The following is a 19456-nucleotide window of genomic DNA, read 5'->3' as shown; positions in this document are numbered from 1 at the left end:
AATTTATGAACTAATTAATTAGAGGGTTGAACTATTGTAAGATGGTTATATCAATGGACGACTTAAGAAAAAGATTTCTGTAAAAGTATATCTATAACATAAAGAGTACAATTCTGAATTTATAGTGGAGTAAAATCAAAATTAATAAATTATGGGATAATTGCGGCATAAGTACCCAATGTTTGGGTTTTGTACGCAGCATAGACCCAATGTTTATTTTTAGTGGCAAAAGTACCCAAAGTCAATAAAACTGTAATTTTGTCAGTCTCCTCCGTTAGGAAGACACGTGTCACGTTTTTATTGGTCCAAATCATAATTATTTTTAAAATATTATTGAGTTTGACCAATCACGAAGTGACACGTGTTGGTCCAGTCATCACAAAACGGAACCTAACGGAGGAGGCTGACGGAATTACAGTTTTACTGACTTTGGGTACTTTTGCCACTAAAAATAAACATTGGGTCTATGCTGCGTACAAAACCCAAACATTGGGTACTTATGCCGCAAATATCCCATAAATTAACTATTATAATTAAAGAGTTTAATTATTTAGTTTCAATTTATTGGAGCTTAATGTTATAGGTCCATGGTCCCCGAAATGGCTCAAACAATCACTGTCAAATGCAAATACAAAAAATGGGCAAAAATGACTTATGTGATAAGTAAAAATATTTTTCTATGTATCAAACTTAATTTTTGTTTAATTATGTGTAATTAATTAATTATTTGATTTAACAAAAATATAATTAATTTTGAATTAATTTATTTTTGGGATTTTTGGTATTTAAATAATAATAAAAATTGGGAAAAATCACATGCCATCACAGGCATGTGGTACACATGTGGCACAGTGCACAGGCACTGTGCTACACGCATAAGAGAGTTTACTCAGTCTCTTGATTCCACAATTTTAGTTATTTAAATATTAAATAAATAATGAGATATTTTAATATGATTAAAATATTATTATTTAAACAAAAATCTGATAACTGATCAGTTATTTTGAATTTGTTTAAAATAACAAATAATTTAATATATTGGATATTATTAAATATTGGATATCAGTTTTTCACAGAACGTAACTTTTCAGGAATAGAAAAATATCTAGGAATCTCTCTCAGAGAAAGAGAACAGTGACAAAAATAAAGTCATTGTTCTTCACAAAAACCTAGGTCCAAACTTTATCAGATCTCATGTGTTGAGAACATCTGATAAATAGTTATTGCCTATAATTTGTATAGCGAGCCCACACTCGTTCTTTGTGTGCCTGAGAACATTTTGGAAGATCTTGGTATGAGATCTCGAGGATTTAGCCATACGAAAAGATAGCAGCAAGGAAGGACCTGAGGTAATTTTTCTGTTCATGTCCTTGATTCAATATATATATGCATGTGAAGAAGTATATCTAGAAATCTTATGGGATTAATCTAACAATTTGATTGTTGTTCCGCTGCGTATAATCTCTGATTTGATCAATAAAAACCAACAGTCACAGCTTCACAGTTGATACCGACACCTTTGCCAATTCTAACTAATTAGTTAGTACCATGCACAAGTGAGCAAGACTTGCTAAGCATTCAATAATCAATCCATGTCCACATTTACACAATCAACATGCCTCATGAACAACCATGCATGTCACATATGGGGTGCAGTTCTCTTACCTCTGGTTCGAGTGAGAATTAATATAAGAACGATCTACCTTTTTGTCCCTTAGCGGTTACCTGGTCATAACCAATTATGGGATTCCATCAATAAAATGAATAATAAAATATTCCTGGACCAAGACCTAGCCTCCGGGACATCGAATCTCACTAAACCGGGTAGTAGGATCGATCCCGAGGCCTAAGGTTTGAATCCCTAAGTCAAAAACACACTTTTGGCCAAGATGGCCCTCAAGCGTCGTAGCCCTTCCCCAAGAGTCGCAGCCCTTCCCAAAAAAACAGAGGCAACTCGCCTTAAGCACCTTCCCCAAGCGCCGTGGCCCTTCCCCAAGCGCCGTGGCCCTTAGGCCTCTTCAGCACTACCTTCTTCTTCAACAAGCTTGGGCTGCGGCGCTCTAGAACAGAGCCGCGACCCCACCCAAAATTCATCCAAAAACCTTTGTTTTTCTCCTTTAAACATATTTCAAAACCTTATAATAACTCTTCCAATATCACTAAGAAATGCCACCAATTATTACCACAACTTATCCACCATATAACCATCAAAACCCAAGCTTTACACCAATCAAAACTTCCTCAAATTCCCCATTCAATTATCAAAACTCCAAACTTCAAAACCAGCTCAAAAACAGGGCAAAACACTATAAAATAGGACTAGAACCTTACCTTAAGCTTGAATCTAAGTCATCTTCAATGGTTGAGCTAAGTCTATCACCTCCAAGCTTTGATTTCCTAGCTTAATTCTTCAACTTGGGATCAAGAGCTCCAAGGAAGATAGATGAGAGACGATGAACGTGGGGGAGGAATTTTGGCTCTGATTTAATCTATTCTTTCTACAGGTTACCAAGGTCATATATATCCTAGGGGTAAAATTACTATTTTGCCCCTAGGTCATTTAAAAGCTTCTAAAGACTCCCAAGGGTAAAACCGCCCTTTTCAACATATCTCGTTAATCATAATTAAAGCTCTCCAATTCCCGCTATTCTCAATATTCTCAAATACCAATCATTCTTATCTCGTTACCCTTTAATTCCCGGTAACGCTCTAATCACCGAAATACCCCGAGACTCACCCCGAGCCCCGAGCTTAAACCTGTTATGACCAAACCAATAGTTTATATTCAGAGATCGTCTCATGCTGAATAGCTCGAACAAATCCACATTATAATGTAGCCTCAACAATTAATCACACACATGCACCAAAATATACAAATATGCCATCAACGGGCCAAATTACCAAAATACCCCTATAATCAAATGTAGACCTACATGCATGCATTTAACATCATATTATAATATAATTCACATAAACATGCATATAATCATTTAATGGTGTAATTAAACAGTTATGGCCCTCCCGGCCTACTAATCCAGCCATTAAACCGCAATAGGGATTTTGGGGCATTACATCAAGAATCGCGCGAAATAATCATGGAGCGGGAGAGTGGCTCCCACATTGATGTGGCCCATGCTCCAGGCCCCAAACTCACCCACGCTGGTATGGGCTTTTTCCTCCTTCCTGGCCAGCCGATTGTAAAAGAGCCCGGGGGTCGACTCCATTCCCAGATGATTCTCCAAAGCATCCAGCATCCGGTAGTTCTGAAATTCATTTTTCTCCCCGTCCATCTCCCATGTGTTGCCATTGGGAGGTTTGCGCCCTTCCAGGATGATGGGAGCTGACTGGATGTATTCTTCCAGGTGGAGAGTAACACCAAGGCTCGTGGTTGGTGATCTGGGAACAAAAAAAGAAGCAAACAACCAAGCAGTTAGCACCAAAACCCAAAAATGTTAGTTAAGGTACATGGGCTCTCCTAAGAACTACTTGGAGGAGTCCCCTCCGGACCAGATTTGGGATCACTGAAGATCCCCAGAATCTTGATCGGGAACAAAGAGGGAGGATTTTTTTTCTAAGTTTTCCCAAGTCGGCCTATTATCGCTTGTTCAAAGACGACCCGGACTTGAGAAGATCCGGGACGACCTCGACTGCTTGTTCTACAAACCTAATACACCCAGAACCACCCTAAATGATGGCCCCGCTGTCGAATGCTTGCACCAAAATGAGGCGTGTGGGAAAGAAGTGGCGACGGAAACAGAGCAGTCGACGGAGAAGTTCGTCAACAATTTCAAACATAAAAAGCTCTCTGCATATTTCTGGTTGTTCTGAACGCGTAAAATTGCAAATGAAAATCTGGGGGTATTTATAGGGCCAAAAACACATTTCTCGATCTGACGGCTCAAGATGACTTCCCCCATCTAACGGCCCCGGATTATGTAGTGGATTTAATTAGCCCTCTCGAGTATCGAATTGCAGATTCCCCAAGTCGCAATCCCTGCCATCCCAATCCAACGGTCCTAGAAAGGAAATTTTGAAAATTTTCTCATCCGACGGTCCCAAGTGATGCAGGAATATTAAAGGACCCACTCGATTACCCTATCGACATCACTCGTACAGATAGGACACCTTGGAGTTCACGCTGACGTTTGGTTGCCAACGCAATAATCAAGAGTTTCCCTCCAAATCTTTCGAGCGCAAGTAATATTGGCGCACTAGTTACAGGGAGACACGTGCGTGTAGCGTGATGAAGTCGAAAGGTCGGGGGTCACCCAAACGGCCTTGAAGTAAATGAACCCAGGCTCTGGTAAACGAACCAGGGTCCTGGTAAATGGACCTAGATGTTAGTAAATGAATCGAGCCTTTGGGATTTGATTAGGGATACTGGCACAAATGCTTTTTATGCGAGTTTCCAGCAGGCGATCCCCCACGAAAATAGACCTGGGAAGTGAAGCAAGTCTCCACTGCGCGAACACAGATAAAGGCTTGGGGGGTAAATGTTATCCTATTTCCTCCCCGCACACGTGGCCCCGTACACTAAGTCCATGGAATAACCTGAAGGGATCCGAGGCCTAGGCCGAGCCCAATAGACGGGGAAAGAGTACATCCTGGTAGCCCAAATATCGGTAAGCCCAACATTGTCCCAGAATACAAGTCGGGACCACGAAGTTGGCACGTTTAGTCTTCCCGGACCCAGTGTAAGGTGTCGTCCGGGATGATGATAAGGACGACGTTTTCGAAGTCTAAAGTGAACCGGTATGATAGTGGATGAACCCGAGCCCTGGTAAACGTACCAGGGTCCTAGTAAATGGATCGGGATGTTGGTAAACGAGCCCAGATCAGGTGACCAGGTTAGGCGTGATAAACTGTCCCCAACACTGACATCACCCCGAGAAACACAGAGTTCTATCTCCTCAACTAACATGCAGAAGAGGTTACATACGTAATGTAACGACCCAAATTCGCTAATAAGGCTTAAGAGCCTTGATTAGTGTGTCAGAAGGGCATTAATGGAATAATTTTGATTTAATGAGTAATTATATGTCTAATAATGTTTATATGATAATTGATTATATTATGTGGTAATATGATAGGCGATATATGTGAGAACCGCATTATTATGTGGATAGGTTCGTTGAGCACGACTCAAGACGATTCTAGGGCCAGATAGTAGGAAAAGTCACAACGGGGCTTAAGATATGACTTTGGACAAGTCGGGGGTATTTTTAGATAGCGGATAGTGATTTGGGTTATCGGGACATGAAAATAAATATATGGAGATATATTTGAGGTTAGAATGTCTAGGCGGGAATATTGGAGGATTTTACCATTTTGGCCTCGGGGACGGTTCCGGCACCCTGAGCCTCGGGATTGATTTAATATGTGAGATAGACCTTAGGAAGCTTTTAGAAGAAAACATAAACCGACTAAACACTTAGACTCAGCTCTCTCTCTCACGCTCAAAGGAAACAAAGGGAAAAGAAAACACAGAGAATTAAGGGGAACTAGCTGGAAATTCTAGGATTTGTAGTGAGGAATTGAAGGTCTAGCTCAGGGAATTATCAAACATCAAAACAGGGTTAAGGTAAGCTCTTAATTTCCTTCTCTGTGGTTAGAATTCTGGACTTTGATTAAGTGTTGAAACAAGTATAGTTTTGGTGTTTTAAGGCAGAATTAAAGAAGGGAACTTGGGGACCTAGCTTGGCTACAGCTTGGTGAAGTGATTCTACAGCAAAGGTGAGTTTTAACTTCTGGTTTAGAGGTTTAAATTGAGTTTAGGTGGCTGGTTTGAGTGTTTATAGCACTTGGGTTTCAGAAGTTGAAAGAAGGTGATTAGAGTGACTAGGCTGTGTTTTCTTGGGAATTATGTTGTTTAGATCATGCTAAAGAAGTTGGGAATTAATTGGTTAAGAGTTGGGAAGTTTTGGGATGGTTTAAGGTAAGGTTTTGAGCTTTGAAATGGTGAAAAATCTGGGTTCGAAGAGGAGGGCCGCGGCTCTATTCTAGAGCGCTGCGGCCTTAGCATGCAAAGAAGCCAAGGGGGCTCGGCCAAGGAGGCGCGCTGCAGCGCCCAAGGCAAGGGCCGCGGCGCGTGTGTGGTTCAGTGAGGGAGTGGGTTCTGTTTTGGGGAAGGGCTGCGGCTAGGCTTTGGGGGTCGCAGCCCTTGGTTGCACACATGAATTTTTGAGGGTTTTAAGCATGGGGGAGTGGTCTGGTGTGCTCGGGTTTGGTTTCACCACCGTGCTTGGTGGAATTGGGAGTCCCGGGAGTTAGTTTTGTAACTGGAAACCTATATTTGAGTATTTATGAAACCCTATACTTTGGTTGTGGCTAGGTGATAAAAGCTTAGGCTCGGGGACAGATCGTGCTTGAGGGGCGTTGCTCGTAATTCGATAACTGTGCAGACTAAAGGTAAGAGAACTGCACCTGGTTGAATATATGTGACAGGACTAAGGGCTCCCTATTGTAGAAGCTTGAAAAGATGGTATTATGCCATGCAAGCCATTTAGTGAACCAACGGCCTAAGGGTGCCAAGGGTCTCACTAGCGCACAGGGCGTGGCTCGGCCACTGGTTGCCGAGGACAGCTTATTATGCACTGAGCTTGGTTTAAGCGGGCCAGAGTCAGTGGGTTAAACAGAGGGTGCGGCCTAAGTCGTCGGCCCTGAATATTATGTGATATGATTATTACGTGTGATAGAATGTATCTTGTGTTGGAATGTATATGCTGAATATCTATTGTGGATTACCTGATGAGTATACATGCTTATTAAGCTCTTTGTCTGTTGTTATTGTTTGAGTTATCTATGATGTTTTCTTGCTGGGCCTTGGCTCACGGGTGCTACGTGGTGCAAGTAAAGGCAAGGGCAAGTTAGATCAGCCCTGATTGGAGAGCTCAGCGAGCGGAATGTACATAGCCAGGTGCTCGGCCGCCACAGTTGAGGTCTAGGCAAGGACATGGAACCTGGAGATCGTCTGTTTTGCCTTAGTATGGCTAGTGGTTACTCATGTACTTTTGGGAGTCTGTAAACTTTCTTTAGCTTCGTTTTTGTATGGGATCCCATGTTTATTACAGTATAAATATATGAAATGAGTCTTTTGAGACCAAAACCTTTTTAACCATAGATCTTACATGTTTAGTGACACGTTTTCAAATTAATGACTTGATTAGCAAGTCATGCATCTTTATAAGTACACAGTGTAACGATCTTGGCTATCCAGGGCGTTACACGTAATGTACGTCGTTATTCAGAACAATACTGCCATTACTCTGATGGATACTGTCCCCCGGATCTCCTTAGAAGCCCACACGAACCAGACTAAAGTTGCGTATTGTTGTTAGTCTTACAACGTGGTTATGTTCAGGTTGGCCCAATGGGCCCTGATTAGTGTATTTTATTAAATAAAATCATTTGTATTAAGCCTCCATCAGTGATCAAATAGTGTTTATACCCTTATTGGGCTCGGATTAGTCCGGTCCAAACCTAGAGCACTAAAATGCCTATAAATATGAATAGTTGTGCACTGCTGAAAGGATTCGATTTTTCTCTTGTAAGCATGCACTCTGCTCAAATTAAGAGAAAACTCCATTACTAAAGCTCCTTAAGTTCTAATACAACAGACTCATGGACTAAGGCTCTTTAACGCCCCAACCACTTAAAATCCCTTGTGTGATTATCTCTAATCCTTTCTTCTTAAGCTCTCTTATCTTTTATAATTCTAGTTTCCGAAAAACTCGGTAAATAATTAGGTTTCATATTTCAGGATTGAAGTCGGGATTAGATTGGTCATGTGCTTATGGTATTCTTGAGCCTAGAATTTTTCTTCTCATCTACCCTTATCTAAGCCTAACGTTACAAGCTTATAAAGTCCTATTGATTTCTAAGAATGTTTTGATTTATATTAGTGGAGAATGACAAGTAAGTGAGCATATGGAATAATTGGTCAGTTTGGTTTGTTTGACGGAAATTTGGTATGCATAAATGAGTTAAGTGTTCTATTTGTTAAGCATGACTAGGTAATATTGGATGTGATTAGTCTAAAGTGTTTTAGAAGAGTAGTTTGACTGCAATTTTGGGTTGTGCATAATGTTTAGTAATTTTCTGAGAATTATGTGACCTACATTCATGATTTAGAGGCATTAAAATTTTTTTTTTGTTCATTGGGTTCACATTAAAAGTGTTGTGTTGTTTATGTTTGTTTGTCATGTGAGTTTGTGTGACAGTCAGAATCCCGTGATCCGTAAGGGGAAAGACCGGGTAAGCTGTGCAATCCCACACCGCTTGGGGAAGGTCAAGTGTAATGATTCTAAGACTGTGTAGGTATGGGACTACACAGTTGAAGATGACTTAAATGGATTAATGGGTACTACCTATATCAGGAAGGTGCATCTTCTTTTCGGTAGCCCATCACTTGAGAACTCCATGGTTAAGCGTGCTTGGCTTGGAGTAATCTAGGGATGGGTGACCTCCTGGGAAGTTTTCCCAGGAAGTGTGCGAGTGAGGACAAAGCACGCTGGAAAGACTTGTCTTGGTTTGTAGGGCCAGTCGTCATTCCAGAAAGCAGCCATAGTGACGTGGGACGTCACAGTTTGTGTCCTTTGCTCGAGGGCGAGCAAAGATTAAGTTTGGGAGAATTTGATAAGTCTAGTTTAGGGTAGTTTTAGAGTGTGTTTTAGTCTTAGTTTCGAGTCAAATTGTGGGTTTTGTGCGGTATTATGCTTGTGTTTGTTTTGTTTTCAGGTTTTTGCTATGAATTTGAGAAAGGAGAGGAAAAGAGCGGAATTAGTTATGAAATTGGGTATATTGGGATCTTTTGGCCATTTTGTGTGAGTTCGGGAGAGCCAAGAACATTCAAGACAAATCTGGTGCTAAACGAAGGTTGAAAATGTGTGAAATCAAGAAATCTGGAACACGGGCCGCGACTTGGCCCATTGAGTCACAGCTGTGAAAGGACAAAGGCATTAAGAACAAAGGATCCCAGAAGTCGCGACTTGGACACTTGGGTCGCGACGCACATGGAGGCAGAGGCAAATCAGCAAAGGGGTCCAAAAAGACACGGGTCGTGACTTGGTCTATCAAGTCGCAGCGCCTGAACTTCCAAAGACGGAGTGAAGTGCACGAAAATATGCAGGCCGCGACTCAGTAATGAGCAAGTCACGACCCACCTCACCCGAAAGGAAAAATGTGTTTTGTTTAAGTGCAAATTTTAGGTCATTTGTCAGGAGGTTTTTTTCATTACAGGATTAGCAGTTTTTTAACTCTAACATTCTATTTTTCTTCAGTTTTTAGTAGCTTAATTCTATGTTTCTTAACATCTATTTTATTGTGTTAGTCATGTCTGTTATGTACTAAACATCTTTTCTAGGGTTTAATGTAGTCACTTGGATATTTGTTAATTTTCTATGAAGTTTATATAATTTATTCTTCTTCTTCTTCTTCTATCCTCTCTCTATATGATTTGTGCTTAATGTGTGTGGATAATTGATCACTATTTACATGATTTATGATTTTAATTCGATATGGTTGAATCTCGTATAGACATAAATTGTATATAGGACAAGGGTACTTGTATTGTTTGTATAGCGTTTATGGTTTCTATGCTTCATGCTTGCTATATGTTAAAACTTATCACAGATATGCAGAAAGTTTGAAAAAAAATTATGATTGTTTTAGTTAACTCGTTATTAAAATAGAAATTGAAGAATTATATGCGTTGATCAGTAAAATTAAGAGGTAGAAAAGTTGATGAAGTTAATAGCATAGGTTTTTAATTATTAAATCATATTTATAACTGTACAGTTTATTTCAATTTTAAGTTTTAATTTAAAAATCACTCTATTTTTTATAGCCAAATATAAAATTAGAATTGATTATTGATACTTTATTGATAGTCTTCATAGGAACAATTCTTATTTACCGATTGCGTATACTTGCACATTATATTTTTGCTCACGTGTAAAATAATCAGTTTGAAACCAATAATTTGCTTCCACATCAATTAAAATGCCAACTACTCATTTAAGAGATGTTTTCATTCCTGGTTGGCATACCCGAAATATGAAGCTCATGGTCATCTCCAATTTTTTTCATTGAGGGAGGGAAGAAATAAAAATGAAAATGGCAATACATAAATCAACTGCCATTATAGACCAAGGTCAGATTTATTTTTGCATTGAAGTTCCACTGCTGGCCCAACTGAAATAATATATGCTTAATTGCCATTACTTTTGATCACCACATTTATTGGATCCCCTGTGCTGAGAAACAAAATATACACATCACATCTCTGTTAAATGAGTAGGTGGCATTTTAATTAAGGTGGCAACATATTAGAGGTGGAGAGGGAAGGGGTGGGGGACAGCTGATTTGGCTCCGCCAGGGAGTTTTAGGGTTGCACTTGCACTTGCACGGCATAATAAAATGTATGTATATCTGCACTAGAATAGAATGGAAGCCCTTTCCGTTTCAGGGTTTTATGAGTGAGTGAGGGTACAAGCAAAAGGAACAATGATTTCGATTCAGACTTCAGACCTTTAATGGAGTATCACTCTACAAGCTCTTCTTCTTCTTCTTCTAACATTGCTGAAAATGGAAAACCCTGATACAGAAACGACAAGATCTCTACCACCGGAACAAGAACCAGACTCCAAGAAGCCTAAGATGTCCACGGCCACCACTTCAGATGACGAACACACCACTACTGCTACCACCGACGACACAAAGAAACCAAGATACAAGCGCCGAAAGGTTGCAATTTTCTTTGCTTATTGCGGTGTCGGATACCAAGGTATGCAGAAAAACCCAGGCGCCAAAACCATCGAGGGTGATCTTGAGGAAGGACTCTATCACGCCGGCGCCGTTCCGGAACATGATCGTAATAACCCCAAACGCTATGATTGGGCTCGGTCGGCCCGTACCGATAAGGGCGTCAGCGCTGTGGGGCAAGTGGTCTCCGGCCGGTTCTACGTGGATCCACCCGGCTTTGTCGACCGCCTCAATGCCAATCTTTCCCCGCAGATTCGGATATTTGGGTACAAGCGTGTGACGGGTTCTTTTAACGCCAAAAAGTTTTGTGATCGGAGAAGGTATGTGTATCTTATTCCACTGTTTGCTCTTGATCCAAATTCGCATCCTAACAGGGAGAGCGTAATGGCTAGTTTGGGATCTGGGAATGAGCTCTTTAAGTGCCATGAATGCTCTGAGAGGGGGCGCAAGGTTGTCGGGTTAATGGGCAAGCGTAATTATGAATTAAGAGGTTCGAGTTTTGAGCTGGACATATCATCGAACACTGAGAGTGCTAAGGTAGACTCCGCGCTTGGCGAAGACATTGACATTTCTTCAATAAATGGTAATGCCAGTGATCCAAATTCGAAGTCGATAAAGGAAATTCAATCCGAAAATGGGGATGCTGGAAGCAACAAGGTTCAAAATGAAGTCTTGGACTCGAACGAGGGTAATGCTGCAAAGGACACTACTGGCGATGTAGAAGAGATTAGTGGAGAGGATAACCCTGTAAAGAAAAGTAACTTCTCTTATGGTGAGAATGAGAAAGAAAGATTTAATAGAATTCTGAACTATTATGTGGGGACTCATAACTTCCATAACTTTACCACCAGAACAAAAGCCGAAGACCCTGCAGCTTGGCGCTTCATCATTTCGTTCAATGCTAATACCATAGTAACAGTTGAAGGCATGGAATTTATCAAGTGTGAGGTGGTGGGACAGAGCTTCATGCTTCATCAGATCAGGAAGCTGATTGGGCTTGCTGTGGCAGTGATGAGGAACTGTGCCCCCGAGTCATTGATAGAGAAGGCCCTGCAAAAGGATGTTAACATGAATGTGCCAACGGCCCCTGAAGTTGGGTTGTACTTGGATGAGTGTTTCTTTACATCATATAACGAAAAGTGGAAAGACAGTCATGAAGAGCTATCGATGAAAGAGTATGAACAAGAGGCGTCAGACTTCAAAATGAAGCATATATACTCTCATATTGCATTGACAGAGCAGAAGGAGGGCGTGGTGGCTCTATGGTTGCACTCTCTCAACCACCGGAACTATCCGGATTTACAAGTTGTTAATGATGAAAATGAAACTAACAAGATTAGTAGTGAAGCAGAGAAGAGCACGGCTGAGTGAAATGTCTTGCGAGGCATCAGTTCTCTACATTGATTTGATGTATGCCTTCTTTTTTCCGGCTCCTCCCAGCTGATTATTTTGCTATAGAACGATTCATATCTATAATGTGTTATGTTATGAACAAATGATTCATGCAAAACTCTGATTTATTAAGGTCTTATGTTGTTGACCTATGGAAAGTTTCTGATGTTTTATGGATGATATACTCTGCAGCCTCATGCATCTCAAATACTGTTTTGTACCAAAGAAATTGTTTAAATGCAATGAGAAGTCGACTTAATATCTCTAAATATAGGGTTGCTTTATTCGGACTGTATATGCTCATATCTTTTTCCAATGCGTATTAGATATTGGAGTGTTACATTATGTAACTAATTTTACTTAAATGAGCATGAAGAAGTTACAAAATCAATTCACCGTCCATATGTATATGTTCTGTTAATCAGTCACTGTGAACTGTAGACAGGGGTAGACAAAATAGGATTAGCAGTTGAGGAATTTTCTGCTTGTGCCACTTCATGGATGTATGCCAGATGATCTAGCAGGAATACATTAGTTCTAGAAGACCGAAGAAAAAGATGTAATTTGACCTCTGGTATTGCGATCGGTATACTCTAATGACATAAAATATATACACCTATATTTCCATTTGTACTAGACGTGTATTATGATTATAGCACAAACTAGTGGGTATCTATGCACACATATCTCATACATACATAAGCAGGATGTTGATTATGCATTATCTATAACAGATATGTATACATGTATATATATTTCTAAAACTTGTAGCTTTTTTATGTTAAAGAGTTAAACAATGTTACATTCTGAGACCTTTGTAGCTCTTGTAGTTGTGGTATTGTGTGTCCTATCAATCCTATGAATTCTTGTCTATTTTGTTCCAATTGTATATTTGTTCTTTTCTTCAATTAGGAGTTCTTCCTAATTTTGCTTGTAATAGTTTTCTGTTAATGCTACCTGGTCTTGCTTCAAAAAAATACATTTATTATCTATATATTATATGCATACAGTCACATAGTTATTTATTAATTTAGGTATTTTTACATACATCCTTTTATGTGAGCTATACATACATGGATGTAGACTACCCTATTGTTTACTTTAGCTGAAATTTAGATTTGTTTGTCATGAAACTTCAAGTGTTTTTTTTGTTTTCATATAAAATTTAAGGTTTTATCACTATTTTAACAACTGAGCCTTTACTTAGGAAGAGGTAGCCAAAGAGTACAGTACCAGTGCAATCTGAACGATTCTGGTGGTGGGCAAAGCGCCAAAATCAAACCTACGGACCTTCAAGGCTTTTTTTATAGCAATGGGATGAGACATGTAAGGATAAGATAAATTAGTAGGTAGCCATTGTATATAAAATTAAAACAGTATAATTTTCTGATTTAATTAGGAATTGGAATAATTTTATGTAAATTCGTCACCCGTATGGGATTTGGATGTTGTGGTATTTTATTATACATTTTCCTGGTATTGCAGCATCATTAATACATATGCTGTCCTTTGAAAAAAAAAAGTATATATAACTACTGTTAATTGATCCACCACAGTGGCACAAGCAAATGGATAATCAAGGTCAATGGTTATACAAAAATGATTTTGTGCTAAAAAAAGAATGTCATTAGAGAAACATCCATTAACTTTGGCTTTATAATCTACAAGATTCAAAATTTCGTACCCTGCTCTGCATCAGCAATGTAACATTGAACATCACCCTAGATATATAAAGCTCTCTACATATAAAGCCACAAGGAAAAAATGGTTCAACTGAGATGAAATTTATTCTTGCTTATTACGGGAAAGCCTTGCTCGTTGTCTAAGTTCTGCTCTCTTCCACCGAACAATGAGGTGACACAAGGAAAAGAGTGTGTTGATCTGCAAAAAGAACAGTTAGATTTTCTTCTTTTAGTTTATTTGTCCAACAGCCAAGAAAAGAAAGCAGCAGTGAAAGATTATAACAAAAGCAATTGCTAACGGTAACAAACACCCACCAAAATTATGATTGCAATGAAGAGAAGAGGCCCAGACCAAAGCACAGAGAGAAAAACTCCATTTGGATCAAAATAGTTCTGGCCAGCGAAGCTCTTCCAGTTCTTTCCAAGGAGACTATTGAGCCTCTCAGCGAGAAATACACCAGCCACTGCACAGCATTGCTGCCCGAGTAAGAAGCAATTTCCGGGAGCATATAATTCAGTAGTTGATGGCATGAAAAGACATGTATTTGTAAAAAGCTAACGAATGTTTTAATGTGTCTAATAATGTTTAAGTTTGTGTTCTAATCAAGTTTTTGTTGATATTCCTACCACCTAAAGATTGGAGGTTCAGTGGGATGGGATGAAAGTATTAAACAAAATAAACTTTACTACAGAAGAGCCAACGTAAAGCCCAATTGCTTTAATGCAGAATCCAAAAGTTCAGTCTCAAAATATTTTTAACTATGTAGCACAATATAGAGGACAAAGGAAAAGCAACTGAAAGTTCAGCTAGAGTAACCGAAGGTCTAACTGATTTTGTAACTAACCAAACTGTTAGTGAGTGGTTAGGTGTCATATGCTAAGACAGTTGGAGTAACTTTTTTATTGTTACTTCTATTATTGTATGAACTTTCACATAATTAAAGCTTAGTGGTAATGCTCATTTACTAATGAATGAGCGCATGACTTTCTCTCAATTGATTCACTCTTCTCTGTTTACAAAATCTCAAAGTTCCTAGTTCTTTACTTCTCAACTCACAAGCATCAGTAACCATAACCTTTCCTCTAAAAACAAAGTTTTTTATAGTTGAAATCTTTCCAAGTGTTACACTACGGAAAGCAATTTTATACTAAATAGAAAGAAAAGTTCCACCCTCATTCTGATTAAAAAAATAAAACAATCAACAAGTGCAGAGGAAAAAAATTAGAAGTAGTCCAAAATTACAAAAGAAAAAAAAAATCAAATGAGGCAATAATATCTTGTAAAGATTTAATATCACAATGGAAGCAGTTTTTCCTTAGTACACATTAATAAACAGCCATACCAACTAGCAAAATTGAATATTGCAAGGCACAATTGACAATGGGTTTCTATGATTGAATTCTGAAACTAGGTGGCAAAAGGTTTCAGGGTGCTCAAAGCCAAATAGGGCAAGAAAAGGCCCAACGGGGAGAGACCTCAGTGGCATTGTGTCTTCTACAGGATTCAAATCCGAGGAAAGCAGAGAGGAAAACAAACGAATACAAGATGACTCATATGTCTTGCAAAAGAAAATAGGATACAAGTTACTGAGAAATAAAATTCCTCAGCTACCGAAGGGTTGGGCAAGGCACACCAATGCAGATTCAAATAAAATACCCACAAGGACTCTCATAATTGTTGGTTTGGTACCCCAAACTCAAGCTAATTTTCAAAATACTTTCTTACCGAATTGCTGACACCTAAAACAATTTAAGAATTTTCTTTAACCTCTTTTCAAGACAGAAGTGTAGCATAGCTCAACAATAAATTCTAACAAATGAAAATGATATTATTAATCAATAAACAATATACACACCAATAGATATTCTATTTTGATGATCCCTAAATAATGCATTTTCGTGTCAACGCCAAATAATTACATATAAAAGTAAAGAGATGAGCTTGGCCAATTTTACCAATAAATGAGGAAAAAGATGTAAGAGACAAAATAAGCTTACATGACAGAAGAAAGAGAATCATCTGAAAATTGAGATTTTTCCTTGAAGCAATGGTTGTCAGCAGCAACAAGAAATGGAATCCCAGTAAGCCCATAAGCCAAGGTTCCTGAAGAAAAAAAAGTTGTCAAAACAGTAATTGTTAGATTTTCTCGCTCACTTTCTTCAGAACCAAACGGCTAAAGAAGAAAGAGAAGGAACCTTCCAATCGATGGCGTGAAAGAAACCGATGAAATTATCGTAAGCAGGTCGAAGACCGGTACGGAGTTCGGCGGAGAGTTTCTGAACAAGATCGGCCATTTGATCCATGTGTTCCTCCATTGCGGATCTCAGCTCCTCCATGGTTGTTATTGATTCAGATCCAAACTGCCAATGCAAGCTTAATTTTTGACCCGATCTCTCCTCTCAAGAGCCAGCTGCTTTGGTGGGATTTGCTTGCTCTGACTGGCGACTGCCTCTTCTTCTCGCATTGGAGGTGAAAAGAAAAATATAGAAAATTCTATTTATTAAGGGGGAAAATTCTATTATACCCCTTCTTTCTTTTAATATTTACTATCTTCTTCTTTTATAATTTTGGAATTACCCCTTTTAGTTTTACTTTATTTGGTAATTCAGTCCTTAAAAAATTTATTTAACAATTAAGTCTTAAAATTCTATTAACAGTTGCAATAAGTCTTTATTGATTATTTTTTCACAAATTTTTTAATTTTTGAATGACTTTTTTTTGGACTTTTTTATACAATATAATGTGTGAAAATATTCAGATATTTTGATTTTTGTTGAAAATTTTACATATCTAAATATTTTTGAGGCTCAAAGACTTAATTGTCAAAAAATATTTTTTAGAGATTGAATTGCTAAACAAAAAAAAATTCAAAGAGCATTTATGCTAAAAATCCTTTTATTTATATAGATTATAGGCCTCATTGCGGCTTTTGTAGCACTTTTACATCTGTTAAAGTTGCTATAAATTAAATTCTTAGCATTGAGGGTGAAAAAAAGAAAAAATGTAGAAGTAATAAATGACATAAAAAACAACAACAAATATTAATTTCATTGGAGCATTGTGAGAACAAAATAATAATAATAAAAAGTACTCTATTGTTCTGTTGGCATGGTCTGTTAAGTTGACTCATTGAAAGGGCGAGCTAATAAAATTGAGGATGGTATGAAGTTGTTTGCAGCAGCTACAAGATGAAATGATTTTGGTTTATAGGTTTTGTTTTGGGAAATGAGATCTTATTATTTATATATAATCTTCCCTTTTTATAATGATTCCTTTCATTTAGAAGGAAGGATAGACATGAATATAAATGTAGTGGTTATTTGAAAGTGTATTCATAGACTAAAAGCTAACAAATTTTCACAAATTTACAGATTTTTATTTCCATGTTGAAATACCATCTCTAACATTCAATTCCTGAAGCACCTTCTCTAATGCTGCTCTGAAACTTATGTTCTTTGTTGTTATCCCAAAATTTGAAAATGATGATGTGGCAATAAAATTGACACGTGGCATAGTTTAGATGGGTGATCTGGCTTAGCAATAACCCAATTCATCAGTGAAGAATTTGGACTGCTTGAGAGATGTCATAGTCAAGCCAAATACACCCGAGGAGAATACTTGGGCTAAGGTGTGCTTGGCTCGGACCCTAGTCCGAGGAGCCCAAGTGTTTGGTTCAAACCCAAGTCCAAGGAGCTTAAGAGATGGGCTTGGACTTTGGCCCGAGGGAAAGTCGCAACAGGTCCGATCGGACCTTAGTTTAAGGAGCCAAATGCTTGGCTCGGACCTTAGTCCGAGGAGCCTCCTAAATGCTTGGCTCGGAACATGTCCGAGGAGAGCCTCTTAGGTGATTGGCTTGGACCATGTCCGAGGAGAGCTTCCTAGGTGGTTGGCTTGGACCAAGTTCGAGGAGAGGTCCCATGCGTGCCTCGGACCATGTCCAAGGAAGGCCCCTACGTGTGTGCCAAGGAAATGGCCTCGGACCCTAGTCCGAGGAGAGGTCCCAAGAGATTGCCTCGGACCTTAATCCGAGGAGAGGCAAGGATGATTGCCTCGGACCTTGATCCGAGGAGAAGCCAAGGAGAGTGGCTCGGACCTTGGTCCGAGGAGGCCCAAAACATGTGGCTTGGACCCTAGTCCAAGGAATGCTCGAAGAAGGTGGCTCGAACCCTAGTCCGAGGAATTCCCCAAGGAGGTTGGCTCGGACCTTAGTCCAAGGAGAGCCAAGGGGAGTTGTGGTCGGATCTTGGTCCGAGGAGAGTAAGGGGTATGGTCCGTATGCAGGTGTCCAGCATGCATATGTCCAACTAGAAGAAGATATTCATCAACAAAATAGACTAGACTACGTCAAATTTCCAGAAACAACTTCAGCAAGAATCGGTCTGGGCACCGCGGGAATCTCTCATTCCTCACTCAATTGAGGAATCTGTTGTATTTTGAATATTTTGTGCAATTTAAATATAATATAAATAATAGAATATCCCGATCCTAGGGGGATATCAGTTTAGGATCCCAAGCCTATAAATAGAGGGTTGATGGGATCATAAAGAGACTTTTGGTAATTTGAGAATTGGTCTGAGTTCTAGAGAGAGAAAGTACGTTTTTTCTTGAGAGAACCCTTTTTGTATTCTTGAATATTTACACTGAAGAAACTCAGTTGACACTGGTTCATCTGATCTTGAGTGTGGATAAAGTAATAAAATATCTAAGTAGACTAGGCTATTACCGACTGATCGGGGCTGAACCACTATAAAATCTCTTGTGTTATTTACTTTTCTTAATTAAACTGTCTGTGTCGTTTACATTTTCTTGAAGGCTTGTCGTTATTGACGTTCTCACGTCGTTGGCTAAAAACACAGCCAACATTTGTGAATTTACCACTTGTACTATTCATCATACTACTTCAACTAACAGCTCTTTCCTTAAGCACTATTTAAGTTTTAAGAGTAAGATACAAATTTATGAGTTACTTTACAATCCTCTTAATTGGGAGAGAAGTATGCACTCTTTTGTTTCTTACAAGACTAACTACCGAGGTAATTAAGTACTTATATTTATTTCAAAAAATTCTTAATATTTGAAAGAATCTTTCTTGTAAATTTTTTATACAATATGATGTATAAAAATATTTGAAAGGGTATAATATTTAGAAAAATACCAAAATTATCTTAAAAGAAGTTTATAATTTTGTTAAAAAATTAACTAAAATTACTATTATTTTTTAAACTCAAGGACTTGATTTTTAAAAAGATTGAATTGCCAAATAACATAAAACTCAAGAAGCATGTTTGCTAAAAATACCAAAATTAATGCTAGCTTTTTGTAATTAATGGTGATGTTTCATAAGGCATTTTAGAACAAAGAAGAACCATCCATGGTCATTTTCTTGGACCTAGGAAGACCTCTAGGAGGCAAGTCACTATTCTTTTTTCGAGTTTTAGTGACTTTAGGTCTAACAGATTCAATAGCATTCTCATTCTCAGAAGATTCAAAGTCACTTACCTTTTTCAATGGCTGATATTCGATAAGAATTTGTGCCGACTCATTTTCAGTAACAGCTAGTATTGTTTATAATCTTCTCAAATCTGGTCTGGCCTTCATTATTGAATCTTTTCAACTTTTA

The 19456-nt window shown here is 38.6% G+C and overlaps 2 protein-coding genes across 3 annotated transcripts; one reads left to right on the top strand and one right to left on the bottom strand.

Annotated features, from left to right (window-relative positions):
* Positions 1-10394: 10394 nt before the first annotated feature.
* LOC133805348 (uncharacterized) lies at positions 10395-13632 on the top strand. 2 transcript variants are annotated; one of them, XM_062243507.1, is made up of 2 exons: positions 10395-12171; positions 13361-13632. In XM_062243507.1, exon 1 carries the CDS (start codon positions 10585-10587, stop codon positions 12130-12132), a length of 1548 nt encoding a protein of 515 aa, XP_062099491.1. In that variant the 5' UTR covers positions 10395-10584; the 3' UTR covers positions 12133-12171; positions 13361-13632. The 2 variants fall into 2 exon arrangements, with proteins under 2 accessions (XP_062099491.1, XP_062099492.1); XM_062243508.1 differs by lacking the exon at positions 13361-13632 and adding an exon at positions 12595-12982.
* Positions 13633-13765: 133 nt separating this feature from the next.
* Positions 13766-16307, bottom strand: LOC133805349 (uncharacterized). The gene is made up of 4 exons (XM_062243509.1): positions 16032-16307; positions 15834-15939; positions 14151-14299; positions 13766-14034 (listed from the first exon to the last, which is right to left on the bottom strand). The coding sequence occupies exons 1-4, from the start codon at positions 16170-16172 to the stop codon at positions 13939-13941; spliced, it is 492 nt and encodes a 163-aa protein (XP_062099493.1). The 5' UTR covers positions 16173-16307; the 3' UTR covers positions 13766-13938.
* Positions 16308-19456: the final 3149 nt, after the last annotated feature.

Source organism: Humulus lupulus, chromosome X (assembly GCF_963169125.1).
Source record: "Humulus lupulus chromosome X, drHumLupu1.1, whole genome shotgun sequence".
Lineage (NCBI taxonomy): Eukaryota > Viridiplantae > Streptophyta > Magnoliopsida > Rosales > Cannabaceae > Humulus > Humulus lupulus.
The sequence above is the reverse complement of the archived record's forward strand: the minus strand, read 5'-3'. Positions and strand labels throughout refer to the sequence as shown.

Coding starts and splice junctions, on each gene's coding strand:
- LOC133805348 (XM_062243507.1), top strand. CDS start 10,585: ATGGAAAACCCTGATACAGAAACGACAAGATCTCTACCACCGGAACAA.
- LOC133805349 (XM_062243509.1), bottom strand. CDS start 16,172: ATGGAGGAGCTGAGATCCGCAATGGAGGAACACATGGATCAAATGGCC. Junction 15,940..16,031: donor TTCACGCCATCGATTGGAAG/GTTCCTTCTCTT, acceptor TTTTTTCTTCAG/GAACCTTGGCTTATGGGCTT. Junction 14,300..15,833: donor GATTCTCTTTCTTCTGTCAT/GTAAGCTTATTT, acceptor AATGCTGTGCAG/TGGCTGGTGTATTTCTCGCT.